The following is a 17,082-nucleotide window of genomic DNA, read 5'->3' on the forward strand; positions in this document are numbered from 1 at the left end:
TGGGTCCTGGTAGGGTGTGGCACTGGATCGTCCTCACTCCGCCGTCTGGACTAAGCTTGCTGGTGGTGGCACCCGGCCTCCAAAGCCACGACACCTTGTAGCCCAAGAGCCATGGATGGATCTTCATCACAGGGTGTCTTCTTGGAAAGATCTCACACAAGGAAAGACCTTCAGGTTGGGTGGCAGTTGAATACCCCCTAACATTTATAGTGATTTTGCTACTGAAACCCAGTTACAAGTGTAATTACTATGATGTTTACCACAGAGTGTTGTGCATCTTGGAAGTTGTAATTCAGAGTCTCTGATCGCACAGCCGTTTCCGTCAGTAACATTATAAGAATATATTTATTTTCTGTGGTGAATTTGTATTGCTCACGGTACTTTCACAGGATTTCTGTATAAAAAAAATAAAGCTTCTATATCAACAGACCTGTTGAGCTGCAACTTCACTATCTTGGCTCTAGTTAGCACTTTTCTAGAAAAGGAAGCCTTTACCTTAGTTTTTCCAATTTCATTAAAAAAAGAAATTCCAAAACTGCTTTTATTTACAACGTGAGAGTCCATTTCCGGGTCTTCCGATACTTTATTATAAGGATTTCTGTGTTGTTTTCTATGGCCTTTGTATGTTTATTCAACAGGTGTGGGGTTTTGTATTCTGTTTAATTTGGGTATATGTAGTCCTGATATTACTAAGCATAATTTATGGACTACGTGATTTGAATCTTCAATTAAAATGTCTATATGTACGTATTAGTACATATGCTAAACCTTCCTCGCCTTGTGGACACCTGTGGCTGTAAAGAGCAAATCTATTTTATTCACTGTGAAAGGTTTTGTCAAAATCATGATTTCAAAATTAATTTCCAGGTGCTTTAGAAAGTGCTGTGTGTAAACTAAAATGCAATGCATATTTTCAGCCCTTAGGTTTGAAACTAGTCAGCGTGCACTCGAGCTCCAATGACCGAATGCTGTGGGCCACTGACAACCGGTTCAATGTGCACATACGGAGAGGCATTAGCGAGGAAATGCCGGTTGGCACAGACTGGGAGCACGTTCCAGGTACTCTCTCATTTTATTTTCTCTTGTTTTGGTGGCAACGTGAGGTGGGGGATTGGCGAGAGATATGGGTTTGAGCATTCTAAGGGCATATTTCTTTCTGGTCAATAGACTGACGAACAAGGTATTTGGTGATGGAATAAAGCTAAACGGTTAAGAAACATTAGAGATGGGTAACATTGGTAAAACCTAGTTAAGGGGCAGCCCGATATGTCTTGTAAAGCTTTTATATTATGCCAGGTTGCCACTGTGGTGGGCTCAGAGCACCTAGGCTTACCCACAGGTTGGCGTCTTGTGCCACCGCTAGGGTTTTCATCTCTGATCTCTGTAAGAAAGAGGACATTTACAGATCATTATTTAAGTCCTTTTCACAGAGAGAAAATTATGGTATACAGGGGGCACAGGAAGTTACCGAAAGTTACACACATAAGTGCAGCTCTCCCAGTGATACTGTCAGTGCGTAATTCAATGGAGATGTTTACATTTACACATTTTGCAGAAGTGCAGTGGCCTTCCCCCAACATGTGGGTGTGCACATGCACATTTCTAAGGTTATTAACACCCTCGCTGGCAGGGATGAGGTGGAGTGTCATTGAAATAGACATTGTTATTTTTATTCACCTGTTTCCTGCATGACTCTTAACATGGTTAATAAAAAGCATTTAACCGCACATCTACTACCCAGTTAAAGAGTTGTGGCTAGACTCTCCCTAGGGTAGCTTGTGTATAATCTTAGCCACACTGTAAAGTCTGCAGAAGAGTCCTTTCTAGCCTGTAACCCTATGCGAGAGTGCTCTGATCCACGGAATGCAAAGGTAGGGATGACCAGTTGCAAATTAAACAACGCATTGGTTTGTTTTATAATCACTTGTGGTGCAAGCAGTTCCAGGTGACGCTTCTGTGGTATGCAGACAAATAAATAATGCTGCCCTGGAGCCTATACAACCCCCCCCCCACCCCCTCCTATTCCACTCTCAGCCACAGCAAAGTCTGCCCCGCTAACAATTGCGTAGCAATTCATTAGCATAGACTAGACCTCCCTGAGTACCTTCCTGGCAGCCGGGATCATGTCCAGAACCACTGCCCGCTTTCGGACCAGTTTCATGCATATGAGGAAGCGATATTCCCCTTTGTTTTCCCAACTGCACCTTACAGTGGGAACCGGCATGGCTTTGGTTCACATGGTGAGGAATGGAATAGGATTGCAGAGGTCCAGAGGTGATGTGAGAACCCATTTTACTTGCCATATAGACATGAATCCTCATGCAGGACAGGAACGACTTCATGCGCCCTGTTTCAAGCGGAACTTGGTTGTTAGGAAGGACATGCCTGCAACTCAACGAGGTTGGCATTTATGAGAGCAAGTATATGATTGTTATTCCATCGAAGGAACAGTTACTCGTAATGCCTGGGGCGGTTAGGCTGGTTAATTGTCCATAATGTTCCATTTATGGTCCCCTTCTGAAAATTGTACATCATAGGCCCATACATGAAGTAATGGCAACAGTTGAGTGCTTGATCAATCAGCAATTTACTGAAATCATGTAGTGTGCTTGTTTTACGGCGAGAATCTGGCCTATTGGGCAGAGTGTAGAACTGTTTTTCTTCGGGAATTAATCAAACTTTTTCATTTTTTTCTCTTAAGGGCTGCAAGCATGTCAATTGGCTATCAGTACAAGGACTGTATGGGCGCGCTGTCCAAACGGTGATGTAGCGCGACGGTATGGTATCACAGACAAAAATCCAGCGGGTGACTACTGGAAGAAAATTCCTGGAAGCATGGCCAGCCTAGCAGGCAAGTAAAGGCTGGGTAGTGTGCATAGTAATTGGAAATCCTCTGCACTGACAACTGCATTATTCCCTAAATCTGAGATCAAGCAATGCCACAAGGAAATCCCCCCCCCCCAGACAGAGGCACAGTCTTCGAGTACTGGCATCTCCTCGGTCTAGGCCACTTGAGGAAAGGGCGCGTGGGGTTTGTACCCTATGATAAGATATATACTCCCCTCTGCCTCCCCTCCTGAAGTAAGTTGCAAAGTGGGCAAATAGTATGTAAATGACGTTTAAGGAGTGTTTGTGGCAAGAGAGAGAGAGGGCGCTTGTGGGTGCTTAATGCCAGTGGTGGGAGTCGGGTAATAACGGGACTAGACCAAGGAACTAGGACTCCCTCCGCATTAGGGCTACTCTAAATCCACTCCATCCCAATGCGCTTCCCTCAAGAAGCAGCTAGCTCCCTGTAGCAGCAGGTTTAGCAGTAATGGTACTATTTCAACAGGGGAGTTGAAGGCGGCACAGGAGGTTGTGCTGATGGACATCTCACCTTAACCCAGAGTAGGCCCACCTCTTAAGAAGCAAGTACAAAGTCAAACTAACCCGAGTTTCCTCGAACCACACAAGCTTACACATTTTATACATTTTGTAACATTTAAAACACTCGTGCATATTTTATTACAAATCATGTCCCCCCCCCCCCCCCAGACTCCCACACACGATCGGTCAAACCTGTACACAGAAATCCAATCTCCTTTAATTCCCACGCTCTCATTGGACACATTTATGTAACTACCATCCCTTTTAACATATCGCTGCATCAGCTTCATATTTACAGCATGCCCCTTTTTGGGATCTTTCCGTGGTGGGTCATGACATCGTCCCATAGTTACATTCACACAGCAAACGTTATTCATTACAAGTCCCAACTGACCGGGGACCTCCAACCCTGAACCCGATGCACATGGTCTTTGCAAGGACACTTCAACGATATGAGGAGGGGAAGGAATAAACAAGTTCCCTTTGAACAGGTGATAAATATCTTATCCGCCCATACTTGCTGGCATCCATATTTCACACCAATCCATACGACTACCAATTCAGCACGCATGGCCTCTGGGCACATCCTGAGAACCTGATCAAAACCCATAAACCATTTGTTCATTCTGCCCTTAAGCATCCCTTGCACCGGTTTTATTACTCCGTCACAAACGTACTCTACTAGATGGCCATACTTCCCTGGACAATGAATAACAGGCTCCAATGTACTTAAGAAGATGGCATCTCCTCTTCGCAATAGTTCCAAGTCGTCAAAACCCGAGCCTGGATGTAGCTGACCATCCAGTATTATTGCAGCTGCTCGCTGCCCTTTCTCACCCTTCAACCTTGCTCAACCAGTTTTCCCAGTCAGAGTTCATCTTGCCAACCCAGGCTTCTGGCCCTGCACAATCCCTAGCTATGAGAGGATTTACGGCATACAGACTTGTGTTATTCACTTGTGTACCCCAACTGGCCCAAACACATTTCCCTAAAGACCCCCATTTATGTACGTCTGTGCATGTATGTTCAACGCTACCACGTCCTCTAAGTGGTTTCTCCATTGCAAATCTCCTTTCTGCCATGCGCATATAAAGCTCCTCACTTGGCAACCTTTAGGTGCTACAAGGTACACCACACTCCAACATTGTGTTTCTATTGCATCGGCAGATTTGACAGTATATTGCTGTGCGTGTGCTAAAATGTATCAACTTAAACACAAAGTAACACTTATCCCTTTCTTATTAACTGCACTAGATACATTCTAAATCGCAACATTGTGTCAACATCGCCACCCCCCACTCCACCAGTCACCAATATGGAGTGCGCAACACAAACCCTTCTTTCATAGGGACCTTTTTTCGACATGGGTTGGGGCATGACTGTTGGTCACTGGCATAGACTGTCTGCTCATGACGCTGGAGAAGGTGCTGGCAACAGCCCATGCTGCAAATGGTCACTGGCTGTTTCTTGCCCCCACATATTGGTATTACCTTAATTGTTGACCCAGTGGATGAAATTCCCAGTTGCACCTTCCCAAACCACGTTGTCCCCTGCGTCTGTGAGAAGAAGCCCCAGGTTTCCAAAGCTACAGGAAATCTCCTCTGGCACACTGACCAAGAGCATGGTTTGCCATGAACATGAACCTCCCTTGATCCTGCCCTTTGTCATATCTGTCGGGGATTTACCAGGATATATGGACATGACAACAGCAGCCTATTAGAAACCAACATTGCATTCATTTTAAAACCGCCAATCCCAAATAAAACTTAATGCATTGTGAAGAATCGAGGGATTCAGGCACGTTCCGCAAGGGGAACCCCTTTTTTGTGAGGCTAGGGAGGTGAGCCCGATTCACGCAACAATCCCCCTAGCGATGGTGGTATGCAGGACCTCAAAAGCAGAGACTCCCCTCTTGAGGATAAGGACTCCCTTTCCAGTGAACTCCCTTTTCATTATTTTCATAAACCCAATACCACTCTATCATTTGACAGACACGCAAACTCCTCTTACATATGTTATTGTGTTGTAATACCAAGATAAAAATATCAGACTGCTACTTTGAAGAGTAAGAGTATAGGAGTGATAATGAATACCTGTTTGTCAATCACTGAGACGAAAAAAACAAAAGGAGTTATGAAGAACACAACTCCAACACAAAGGAAGGACTATGTTGAGAAGCTGGGGAAGCCGCAGCATTGCGTGAAAGTGGGTGGGCCAAGTGAACCAGACAGAGACCCGTGAGTTTCAAACCGGCTGGAAGGAAGGAGCTGGGAAATCTGTGAGAATGCTGATTCGCACAGCGACAAGCCGTAACCGATACAAAGTGCCCGAGGTGCACGGTCTGAAGTGCAGAGTGGAGGAAGCCTACCCAAGAGACTGAGAGTCCCTGGAGGGACCTTTGACACAGGCTGACGCGGAGCACCAACCTTGATGTTCCTGAAGGCAAGCACGCCAGGAACCATACCGCAACAGTTCTATTTATTCAGACCGAATCTCAGGAGCTAACTAAGAGAGAGAGGTTTTGGCTCAAGAGGGAGAGACAGATGAACCCTGACATTGCCGATACGACACAGGGACACAATCGTGTCACTGAAGCGACTGGAAGAAGGCAGAGAAGCCATCCTGACGAAACCAAAATAAAAGTAAGGAAGCACACCCACCTGATGATGCAGCCCCATTACACCAAAGGCAAAGGGGAGAACAGGAGACCCGGGCAAAGCGACATGAGAGTTAAATGGAACAGTCATATCAAAGAGTGTTGGAAAAACGAATATAATGATCGGAGCGATCATACTTGTCCCAGTGAGTGGCAAAGTCCTGGGAAGTGTTAGAATCACCAAGGACTACTCATACTCGTCGCAGTGAGTGGCAAAGCGATAAGAATAAGAGTCCAACCCGTGCTCCACCTGCCTGGTTTAGTAAAAAGATGACCAAGGAAGAGAGAGTGGTTGTCAGAACAAATGTGTTTGTCCTAAAGAAGAGACAAGAGTTTTGAATTTAAGAAACTGAGAAAATCCAGAGAGGACTCTGGAAAGTCAAAGGAATCAATATACAAGGGCCTCGAAGCACCCGTTAAAGAACTGGAGGATTTGTTACAAGAGTTGGCAAAGGACTATCTGAAAATCCTGTACTGAGGGGAACTGTGCTGAAGAAAAAACATTCTACGACAAGGTAGTCATTCTCCTTGTCTTTCTGTTTAGTAATAGTGGTAGGGTTAGTCTAGGTTAGTTTTGGGGCGTTGCACAGACTTTCCCCTTCTGAACACTGTCAAATGCATGTGTCCTTCCATGAGCTATGTGGTCAATCAGCTTGCTCTTCTACACGTCCATCATTCAGCTTCACCCCCTTCCTGCTGCTATCTCTGTACTATCTATACCAAATCCATTTCACTAGTTTGTGTCAACTCAGGCTGGGTCTGGGATGCCCAGCTCTCTACTGAAGATGCTGGTAATCCAACCCACCCCCCACATCCAGTCTTACCCGATGATTCCCTAATGCCTTTGATCCAGGCCAGTTCTTTTTAATTACAACCAGTGGGTGAGGGATTGGTTAATTATCGGCACCATCTGCTGAAAAGGGCAAGACTATTCTTTATTTAGCAAGAGCCCCCCTCAAGCTCTTTCAAATTATGGAGGGTGTTCTGGAACCTTTTCTGAATATAATGCTTTTCAAGGTATTTGTTTCCAATGCAATGCACATTTTTTACTTGGAAGAGACAATTGGAATAAATGGACCATCATCTCCAGTTGCCCGGGCAACGTAACAGTAAATTGTTCACCTCAGCTTAAGAATTGATCTGTGTTGCCTCCCACCTAATTCTGCAGCCCAGCATTATCAACACTAGGAATGCTCTAGGGCCGGGCCTGCATCCCACGCTTATGTTTTGGACTATGACTCCATGATCCATCCCAATTGACTATGCTGGCCGGTGTTGAGAGGAGTGGTAGTCAAAGATATTTAGAGCGCTGAAGGATGCTAAACTCTATTCTAGGGATGGCAGTCTCAGTCACCTCACCCAGTTAAGGTGCAAGTGTAAAAAGTGTTCACATAGCTACAGGCAGACAAATGCTAGAGACATTCTTCTTTGTACTACTTAGTCTGAAGTGAGATGTCTGGACAAGCCCATGCATCTCATGAACAGAGGATAGCACAGGGGCAACTCGCTGGTCTTGGCAGCAAGACCACGCAGAGCAACAGAGGTTGGAATCCCGGATCCACGCTTAGAATACCAAACTATGGTATGGTATTAGGCGCGTTATGTTATTTGGCATTTATATAGCGCTCTATAAATCATTGGTATGCAAGGGTAGGTTGAACGCCCTTGGGGACTGTAGTCCAAGTCAGTTGAGAGAGTAAGGTGTCATAGGGTGCTTGGGTGCACCAATTATGTGAACAGCCGATGCAATTGCATGATGGTAGCTGCAGCCTAGCAATAGGTGTTGTGGTATTGATATCAGTTGAATGTGAGCAGTCTGGTGAGTTCTGGCTGCGTTAAGCCTGTCTATGACGCTTATGTGTGCAGCTAGGCCGGTTGTCATGGGATATAGCTGCGTTTTATTAGAATGATGAGGTGTTCATGGAGTAATGTTCGTATGTCAGCAGCTAGGCCGAAATTGATCGAGGGGTGTAGCTGCACTCTAATTGTGTGTTGGTGTAGAGCGGAAGCATATTGATAAGAGAGGTGAGTGTTTGGGTGGAGTTATGATCGAAGGAGCTTGCTATTTCAGATTTCAAGCATGCGCTTGCTTAATAATGTTTGGGTGGAGTTATGATCTAAGGAGCTCGCTCTTCCGGATTTCAAGTGCATGTTTGCTTAATAGTGACTAAATACGCGTATTCAGTGGGGTCATTGCTCAGGATCTCATTGAGCATGTGTCATTGGGTTGAAGTTCTTAGTCGCCTCAGATGGTCATTGTCGGTGTTACGGAAAGAGCCACGTTTTTAGAGGTTTGCAGGAAGGTCATATAGTCTTGGGTGTGTCGAATATGTGGGGTGGGGGGTAAGTTCCATAGAGTTGGGGCCAAGTTTGAGAAGGCGGATCCTCTGATCCTGACAGTGTTTGAGATTGGAATCACTAGAAAGAGGGCAGTGCTTGATTTTAGGGTGCGAGATGGGAGGTAGGATTTTATTTTCTCTTGTAGGTACGTTGGGCGGTCTTGTGCACTGCTCAGTGAGTGATGCATAGAGTTTTGAAGGTGGCCCTTCGTCCGACAGGGAGCCAGTGCAGGGTTCGGAGAGCGGGTGAGATGTCTCTTTGACCCAGGACGAGGAGCAGTTTTGCGGCAGCGTTTTGGGCTCTTTGGAGTTTGTTGAGTTGGTATGCCGGTGCTCACAGGTATAGGGAGTTGGCATAGTCTAGTCTCGACATCACCATAGACATAACTGTGGCAAGTCTGTTCGGGTAGGAGAGGTAGGGAAAATGTGCCCGAGAAGTCTGAGGCGGTAGTAACAGCATTTTGACACGTTGTTGATTTGACGGGAGAGGGTTAGGCCTGAGTCCATAGTGCAGCCAAGTTTTATGACTATATCAGAGGGTCAGGGGGTCTGAGGGAGGGGGGCCATGGGAGCGGATGAGGGAGAAGGGCAGTATTGCTGCGCACCATGATTTCAGATTTTTCAGGGTTCAAAAGGAGCAGGCTTTTTGTCATCCATCGGTCTATCTCGCAGAGACGAGATTCAAGGTCGGGACGAGCGTTGGTGCTTGTCTTGGGGGTTCTTAGGATAAATTGGGTATTGTCAGCGTAGTTGTAACAGGAGAGGTTGTGTGTGCGGATGATTCCTGGTAGAGTGTTCATATAGAGGTTGAACAGGAGAGCAATTAGGCATACGCCTTGGGGTACTCCAGTGTTCACTGAGCGAGCAGTTGACACAAAAGGGGAAAGCAAGGTTATTTGTTTCCTGTTGCCGAGGAAGGAGGCAATCCATTTTAAAGCAGTGCCGCAGATTCCTGGGGAGTCAAGGTGGTCTAGGAGGATTGAGTGGTTAACCGTGTGAAAGGCTGCAGAGAGATCAAGGAGAATCGGTGCTGCACAATCTTCAGAGTCTGCAGTGACCTTGAGATCATCCCAGACCTAGATCTGAGTAGTTTCTGTTCCATGTCGTGGTCTTGATTGTGCGGGGTCGAGGACACTGTTGGATTCTACAAAGAAGTTGAGCTGTCCGGTCAATGAGTTTCGCGAGAAATCTGGTGTTGGTGATCGGCCTGTAATTCTTGGCATCAAGGGATGCTTTTATTTAGAAGTGGCTTGACATGCGCTATTTTGAAGGTTTCAGAGAAGATGCCAGAGGTCAGGGAGTCGTTTAGTATGGCTCTCGCGTGTTCTCCTGTGCAGTTAGAGGAGAATATTTCTTCAGAACAGAGGCGGAGCAGGGGTCGAGGGGTGACCCAGTGGGGTTGCTGGCTGATAGTAGGTCAAGGAACTCATCCCTGGAGATGGGTTTAAAGGAATCGAAAGTAGGTAAAGTGGCCGTTAGGGTAATGGGATCAGGTGGAGTCGGCGAAGGGAAGGGGAGAGTAAGGATAGTTTGGTGTTAAGGGTTGCCGTCCTGTCAAGTGCAGTGTTGTAGAAGTGTAGCGAGAGGGAGTCGCAGAGTGATTGTGTGGGGTTGAATGGGTAGAGGTGCACATAGGTTTCACAAATTCTGATATGTTCATGTGGAGTTCTTTGCTGTGGTTGCCACATTTGAGAATTAGTTTATTGTAATAGGCTTTTTTGGCGTTTCGGATGTGTAGTTACGGTGGTGCAGGGCGAACACGGATCTGCTGAGATCAGTTTTAGATGCTTGCCATTTGCGTTCATGAATTATTTTGTTTTTTGGCATTCCTCAGGTGGGGCGTAAACCATTTTGGGATGGTCCTTTGCGTGAGGATGCTGGCTGAGAGGAATTATTGAGTCTTTAAGCAAGGAGTCGAAGGAATTAATGGTTAATGGTCTATCATGGAGCAGCTTTGCAGGGGGACGGAGAAGCAGGACTTCAGCTAGGTCGGGAAGGATCTTGACTTTGTTCCAGCATTTGAGGTCGGGGGATGGGGCCAGGGGAGCGGGCCGGGGGAGCTGAAGGAGAAGGGCAGGTGTGGATAGAGAAAGGGATGGCAAAGTGGTTGGTCCAGATATGCGGTTTGGGACAGGATATATAAACCATGTCATGGGAGCTGAAAATTGCATCAAGGCTGTGCCCACCTGAGTGGGTTGGACCAGTGGTATGTTGGGAGAGGTTGATCGCATCAAGGCTGTCAACCAGCAGATGAGTCATGGGGTTGTTGGGCATATCGAACCAGATATTGAAGTCTCCCAGGAGTGTAAGAGAAGGGTGATTTACCTGAATGGTAGGTATTGAGTCACAGAGGTTGTTGGCGAAATGTCTGTCGTATCCAGGGGGTCTGTAGATGAGTAGGAAGCTGTGGGTGAAAGTCAATGGTAGCGAGAGTTTTACCAGAAGGGATTCACAGGAGGTATTGCATGTCAGGGATTCGACGAGTGAGACAGAGAAATGGGGTTTGAAGAGGATTTCCACTCCGCCAGCTCTGGAGGGTCTATTGTGGGCGATAAGAGTAGCAAGGGGGGAAGGCTTTGTGTGCTACTGGGGAAAAGCCGTTGGAGAACCAAGTTTCGGTGATACAAATGAGGTTGGGATTGTTGGAGGCTAGGAGGTCAAAGATGCTTTCTGTTACTTGCTATGGAGCAGGCATTAAAAAGGATTCATGTACTTTCGTGATGCTCATTGCAGTGGGAGCTTGGCGGACATGGGTGCCCGATGCTGGGGCGGGGTGTGGTAGGATCATTCCGGGTGGTTGAGACTGGTTGAGGTGGGGTGCATGCCTGTGGACTTTGAGGGTCGGGTGAGAGGGTTACGTCGATTGGGTGGGGGGTGGGAAGAGTAGTTGGGGAGGTAGGTAGGTGAGAGACGAGGGGTGGGTCAAGGGGGGTTGGGAGGGTGGTGAATGGAGGCGTGGAGGATTGGGCATGTTGTTTTTGGATTGCGTCTGGAGGGAGCTGGGGTTTTAGGTGTACTGGGTGAGAGGTCAAGAGAAAGGGGGTGGAAACTGGGAGAGGGGAAGTGTCTGGGGGTAGAGGAGGGAGAGGCTGGGAGGTTGGACTGAAGCAGAAGTGGTGAGGTGTGGAGGGTCGAGGGAGAGGACCAGTTACTCTTTTGGCATTTTGTGGGTTTTGGTGCCCTAGGGGTGTGAGAGAAGGTGGGGGGCCACAGGGGGAGGGAGATGAGGCTACCATTTTGCAAGGGCGAGACACGCTACTTTCAGATAAGGGAAGGGATATGAAGGGGGCGGGGGGGGGCTGTTGGCGGGGGTGGAGTTGGGTTAAGGGGGAGGGAGAGGGCAGCATGGGAGGTAGGTTGAGAGGGTGGGAAGTTCCTCTGTGGGCTCAAGGATGTTGTGGTTGTGAAGGTGGATTTGCGCTGTTTGGAACGCGAGAGGGCTCCTCTGGCTTAGGAGTTCGATAATGGGCAGAGGGTATCAGGATGTTCTCGATAGATGTCCGAGGGAAAGTGGATGTTGATGTGTTTGGGTGGGATGAGGAGAAGAGGGATGAGCGTTTGAGGAGGCAGGTGTTTGGTGCGCCAGAGTACTCCTCTGATCTTGGAGATGGACGAGGGGTGATGGTAGGAGAGAGTGGGTGGGTGGCGTCTGGGTGAAATGTGTGGGGTCGTGGTTTGCGACCAGATGGGGGATAAAGGAGGGGATCGTGAAGTTGGGTGCCAGAGTGTGGGCCAAGCGCTGCGAGGAGTGAGCTATGGGGTTTGGGGGATGGCTATGGTGCAGGGAGGCCAGGGATCAGGCCGGGTCGTCAAGGAGGTCCCTGCTGAACTGGGATCTCCATCCTGGGGGGAGGACAAGGGCAGAACCTAGCGATTGATGTACCTGTAACGGTAAATGCAGTGGTCTCAGATGTTGAACCTGGGTCTAGATTCTGGACACTGGGCAGTGGGAGAGGGCGAAAGAGTGGCAACAGTAGAAAGGAAGTCTAGATGCAGTAACAAATTGTCAAGGCATGCAACACAGGTCTAAAAACACTGTTCTCCTAGAGGAGGATGCAGGTCAGTATTTCTAAGTGAGCGGCACAGGCAAGTAAATCACAGTACTATCTCTGTGGGCACTTTCCAGATGTGAATCAGTGTAGCTTTCTAGGTGTGAGTCAATCTAACAAAAACAAATTCTACGTGTGTGGGACAGGCAAATTAAATATTGTTCTATCACAATGGGCACTTTCTGGGTGTGAATCAATGTAACGGTAACAAATTCTAAGTGTGCGGCGCAGGTAATTAAATCTCAGTAACATTTCAGTGGGCACTTTCTAGATGTGAGTTAAGCTAACAAGAACAATTTCTAAGTGTACAGCGCAGGCAAATAGATTACAGCACTATCACACTGGGCACTTTCCAGGTGTGAATATGTGCAACAAGAATAGTTTATAAATGTGCAGCGCAGGCAAATAAATTACAGTACTATCTCAGTGGGCACTTTCTTGATGTGAATCGAATTAGCAAGAACAATTTCTAAGTGTGCGGCGCAAGCAAAAAAATTGTAATTGGTTATTTATAACGCGCTTAATACCCAGAGGTTTGTAAGCGCAGACCCGGGAATCGAACCTGTGTTGCACCCCGTCGTCTTGCTTTCAAGGTGAGCGTGTTGCCCCTGAGCTATCCTCCTGAGACTCTAAGCGCAGAAGTTACAGTGCTACCACAGTGGGCACCTTCTGGATGTGAATCAATGCAACAAGAACAACCTCTAAGTGTGCAGCGCAGGAAAAAAAATTACAGTACTATCTCAGTGAGCACTTTTTAGGTGTGAATCAATGCAGCAAGAACAGATGTGATTCAAGTCAGTCTGAACAGCTCCCTAAGGTGCGACACAGGCTTACATTCACAGAGCTAGGCTAGTTTGGAAAGTGGTAGGGATTCCAGGATAGAGTGATTGCTCTACTCCCCACCACGGCCACTCCTACCTTTGCTGTAGCTGCTTGTTGGCGGCTGGCCACTGGCTTCCCCTGCTGACACCTGCAGACACTAGCTGGAGCTGCCTCTGTTGGAGCCGCCCTTTGGCTTGGGGCCCTTAGCAGCAGGGGCTGCACGGGCAGAGGGCTGCCCTGGGAAGGTCAGTCACACCAATCAGTGGTGGTGGGCGGGTTGGGAGGTGGGCAACAGGGAAGTGGATGCTGTGGGGGACTGGAGGGAAGAGGGCACACAACGGGTTTGGGAGGACAGAAAATACACAAAATTTGGCAACGCAAAGGGCCAGGAGGGTCTCTTTACATGGAACCCTCACCTGCTTTGCAATGAAGGCAAGAAGCGAGCAGGGAGCTGTGCGGGCCGGTACGCCTAATCGCACAAGGTGATTCTACCAATCAAGGGTGGTGGGCGGGCAACGGGGAAGTGGATGCTGTGGGGGACCGGAGGGGAGAGGGCACCCAACAGGGCTGGGGGACAGAAAATACACAAAATTTGGCAACACAAAGGCCCAGGAGGGTCTCTTTACTTGGAACACTCGCCTGCTTTGCAATAAAGGCAAGACATAAAAAATAATTAAAAAAACAATTAAATGAATCTGAAAGGCTTCTTCAAGGGGTAAACTGAATAGGAATGTATGCTGTAAGAAAAGTTCTTATTCAAATGTATGTGATTTTGGAGTTTTGAACTCGGCCACTCCCAGGTCTTTTGTCCCTTTCCTTGATACCAGATTCATGCTGTGCAATAACTTCCAACCACTTGAGATCTAGAGCACACCTATAGATGTTCACTGATTGGACTAGTAGAGGTCTACGGCACACTTGTATTTGTACGGTCGTGTGTGGGGCAATCGTAAAACACCTTCACTTGGGTAATTGCTTTTTTGTAGTGACTGGTATTTATGAAATAGACTTTCTTATTGCATCCATAATGTTTTTACGGTGTCCTTCAACTCTATTTTCAACACATTTTCACATGTTGCCGAATTACTCCAAAGTAAATGTACATTAAGATGCGTTCAAAGTTTTGCTAACAGTGCATAAGCTATTGTTGACAGGGTTTTTAAATCGGGAAATGTGTTGGTGGTATATATCCTAATAGGGACAAGGCCTACTCTCACTAATGAGATCTGGAGCACTAACTGGAGAAAACGTAAGTGGGGCCAGCCGGGGAAGTTGTACCCTGGACATCTGGGAAATGTGGTTTTGTGTTTCGATGTGAAGTGGGAGGAGGGAGCGGGAACCTATGCTCCAAAAGGGAACCAGATTTGTGGTAAGGATTCCATGCTTGCCAAGTATTGCGTAAATGTCCTAATTTTAGCAGACACTGGCTTAAGAGAAAGCCACTTTACATGAGTTAATCAGGCAGCATAGCTAGCGCCAGTCGTTTTTAATGGCTGGGTTCACTGGGCATGTGCCCGCCTCTGATCCTACTCGGGGACAGATGAGAAAGGGACACTCTGCCCACAGAAAAGCCTTACTGTCAGAGGTGGTTACAGTTTTCCTATGAATGTGCGTGTGAGAAACTTTAATTTGACATGAAAAAAGAAACCAATATGGACAGACAAGGAAGCAGAAGCACAGCAAAGATGTTCACAAGATGAGGCCAGTCAATTATGTAAAAAGAAATTAGGGTGCAGATTTTCTTGTCAAAATCAGCAAGGTGGCACTTCACTGCATCTCCTCCCTTGCCTCTCATTGCCATTACTTGTGATTTAATGTAGCACGTCATGCTGCATGTTCTTCTTTGCGGTTATCTGCATCAGTGTTGCCACTGCTTGTAGTACTCCCTCCCTGCCCGTTAGCTGGCATAGGTGGTATGGCTAGTTTTACTGCCATTTATATTTCCAAACGAGGGCGGCTTTTCATGAAGTAATATTAAGATGATGAGATATGGCCACGTTTATGCCGAATATGCGCAAGTTAAGGGAAATTGGAGTAATGTGTTACAAGTATTTTGGTGTGTCTAATTTTTTATTTCTTTTTTTTATTGTGCATAATCAAAAATACATGATTTTTCCAAGGCTAAACATTGACCGAAGAGATCAAGCGTGCAGAGCTAAGTTAACAGAGTTCAAGTCTAGTGACAGGTAGACTGCGCTTAGCCTGTATGTGAAAAAGAGAATTTCCATGAGGGACCTCACCCCTCGCAAAAGCAGTTAGAGCGAGGAAATGGGCTGGGTTACGCTATGCCCCAAGGGCATTGATTTTAATAAACGCTCCTTCCAACAGTTTGGATGTCGCTACAGCCCAGCAGGTTTTTTCCCCTGAAATGAGACGGCACCACCAAGTGTCTTCTTCTATTAATCGACGATCGACCCAGCAGGGTGACAGGGAAGCAGTTTGTTCTTTCGTTAAAGAGGGACAGTTCAAAAGGAGGTGGCGAACTGTCTCAATAGAGTCTGCAGCCTTGCATAGTCTACAGCTTTTTGTAGCAGTTTGGTATCTTATTCCCAAGTTTTCTCTTGTGTGAAGTATATTCAAACGTGCTCTTAAAAAAGTAGATCTTAATTTCCTATCCGGAAATTTTGAACAGTAGGCTAGGGGAGTGTTTAGCCTATTGAACGTAGGAGGGAGATGGCTCAGCAGCTTGCAAGCATGTGCTTGATCGTTGGTCGTTATCCAATCCTGATTTTTCAGTTTTTTGCTGACTCTTACTGGATTGGTGATAAGGTCATACGTGGTACACGCTAGCTCATGCAGTTTGTTTTTTTGGCGTTCAGCCCAGTTCACAAGAGTCTTGCACTCCGTTGAAGCCATCTCTTGAGCAATGACGTTGCAGATCGAGAGCCCATCTTTTATGAGAGTCTTTCTGAATAGAGCTAGTGTAGAAGCATTCACCGTGGCACTCAGTGATAGAAGGCCCAGCTCTCTTCTCACGACCACAATGGGAACAGAGTTGGGGAGGCCGAGAACTGATTTCCAAATGAAACCCTCCAGTTTCTGCCAGAAGGAGGTTGGTATGGTAAGTGTAGCATCCATACCGTAAGTCAGGGCCGGAACCATTTTGCCCTTGTAGAAATTAATGGCCGGTATCGAAGAGAATTTGCCGTACTTGCGATCCACCATTCTTAATTGTGAAGATAGATTTTTTGCTTTCGCCCATAGATGGTCTTGCATTTTAGCATCCTGAATACTTCCATCAAGAATTACTCCGAGGTATTTGAATTGGGAAACCACTTAAATTTTTGTTTGGTGGACAGACCAGGGCCTGATGTTTTTCATCGATGGCTGATTTTTAGAAAAGATCATGATTTTGGTTTTCAGCTTATTTATGGCCAAGTTGTTGGTGTCCATATATTGGGCTAAGTTGTCCAGCTGGCGTTGGAGGCCAATGGGCGTTTTGTCAAGCAGGATCATATCGTCCGCATATAAGATGCGGGAAATCTTGGAGCCACCAAAATTCGGAGGAAAGGAGCGCACAGTGATTTCTGACTCTTTGAAATCACCCAGAAAGGCAACAAAAAGCGCCGGGGCCAGCGGACAGCCTTGCTTGACTCCTCTTTTGGCTGAAATTTCCTTTGACAGAGACTCTTGTTTATTGAGACGGACACTTAACGTGGTGTTGGAATGCAGTGCCATTATGGGATTCAGGATGGTATCTGGGCATTTCCAATTTTTTTACTTGTTCCACAAAAGCATTCTGTCCACTTTATCGAAAGCCTGCGAGAGGTCGATGAAGGCTGAGTATACTGTCGGGGCCCCTTGTTTGATTTTCGCCTTCAAGATGTTGATTATAAAGATGTTTACTGTC

General features: G+C 46.8%; 1 protein-coding gene across 3 annotated transcripts in view; it reads left to right on the forward strand.

Moving 5' to 3' along the window:
• TECPR2 (tectonin beta-propeller repeat containing 2) overlaps window positions 1-17,082 on the forward strand; it is an 879,235-nt gene that overhangs the window by 748,721 nt on the left and 113,432 nt on the right. For all 3 annotated transcript variants that reach the window (XM_069638097.1, XM_069638099.1, XM_069638098.1), the window contains 2 exons: window positions 918-1,059; window positions 2,702-2,851. In XM_069638097.1, the coding sequence (XP_069494198.1) occupies window positions 918-1,059; window positions 2,702-2,851 (292 nt within the window). The remainder of the gene's footprint in view (window positions 1-917; window positions 1,060-2,701; window positions 2,852-17,082) is intronic.

Source organism: Ambystoma mexicanum, chromosome 14 (assembly GCF_040938575.1).
Source record: "Ambystoma mexicanum isolate Mex_15411 chromosome 14, UKY_AmexF1_1, whole genome shotgun sequence".
Classification (NCBI taxonomy): domain Eukaryota; kingdom Metazoa; phylum Chordata; class Amphibia; order Caudata; family Ambystomatidae; genus Ambystoma; species Ambystoma mexicanum.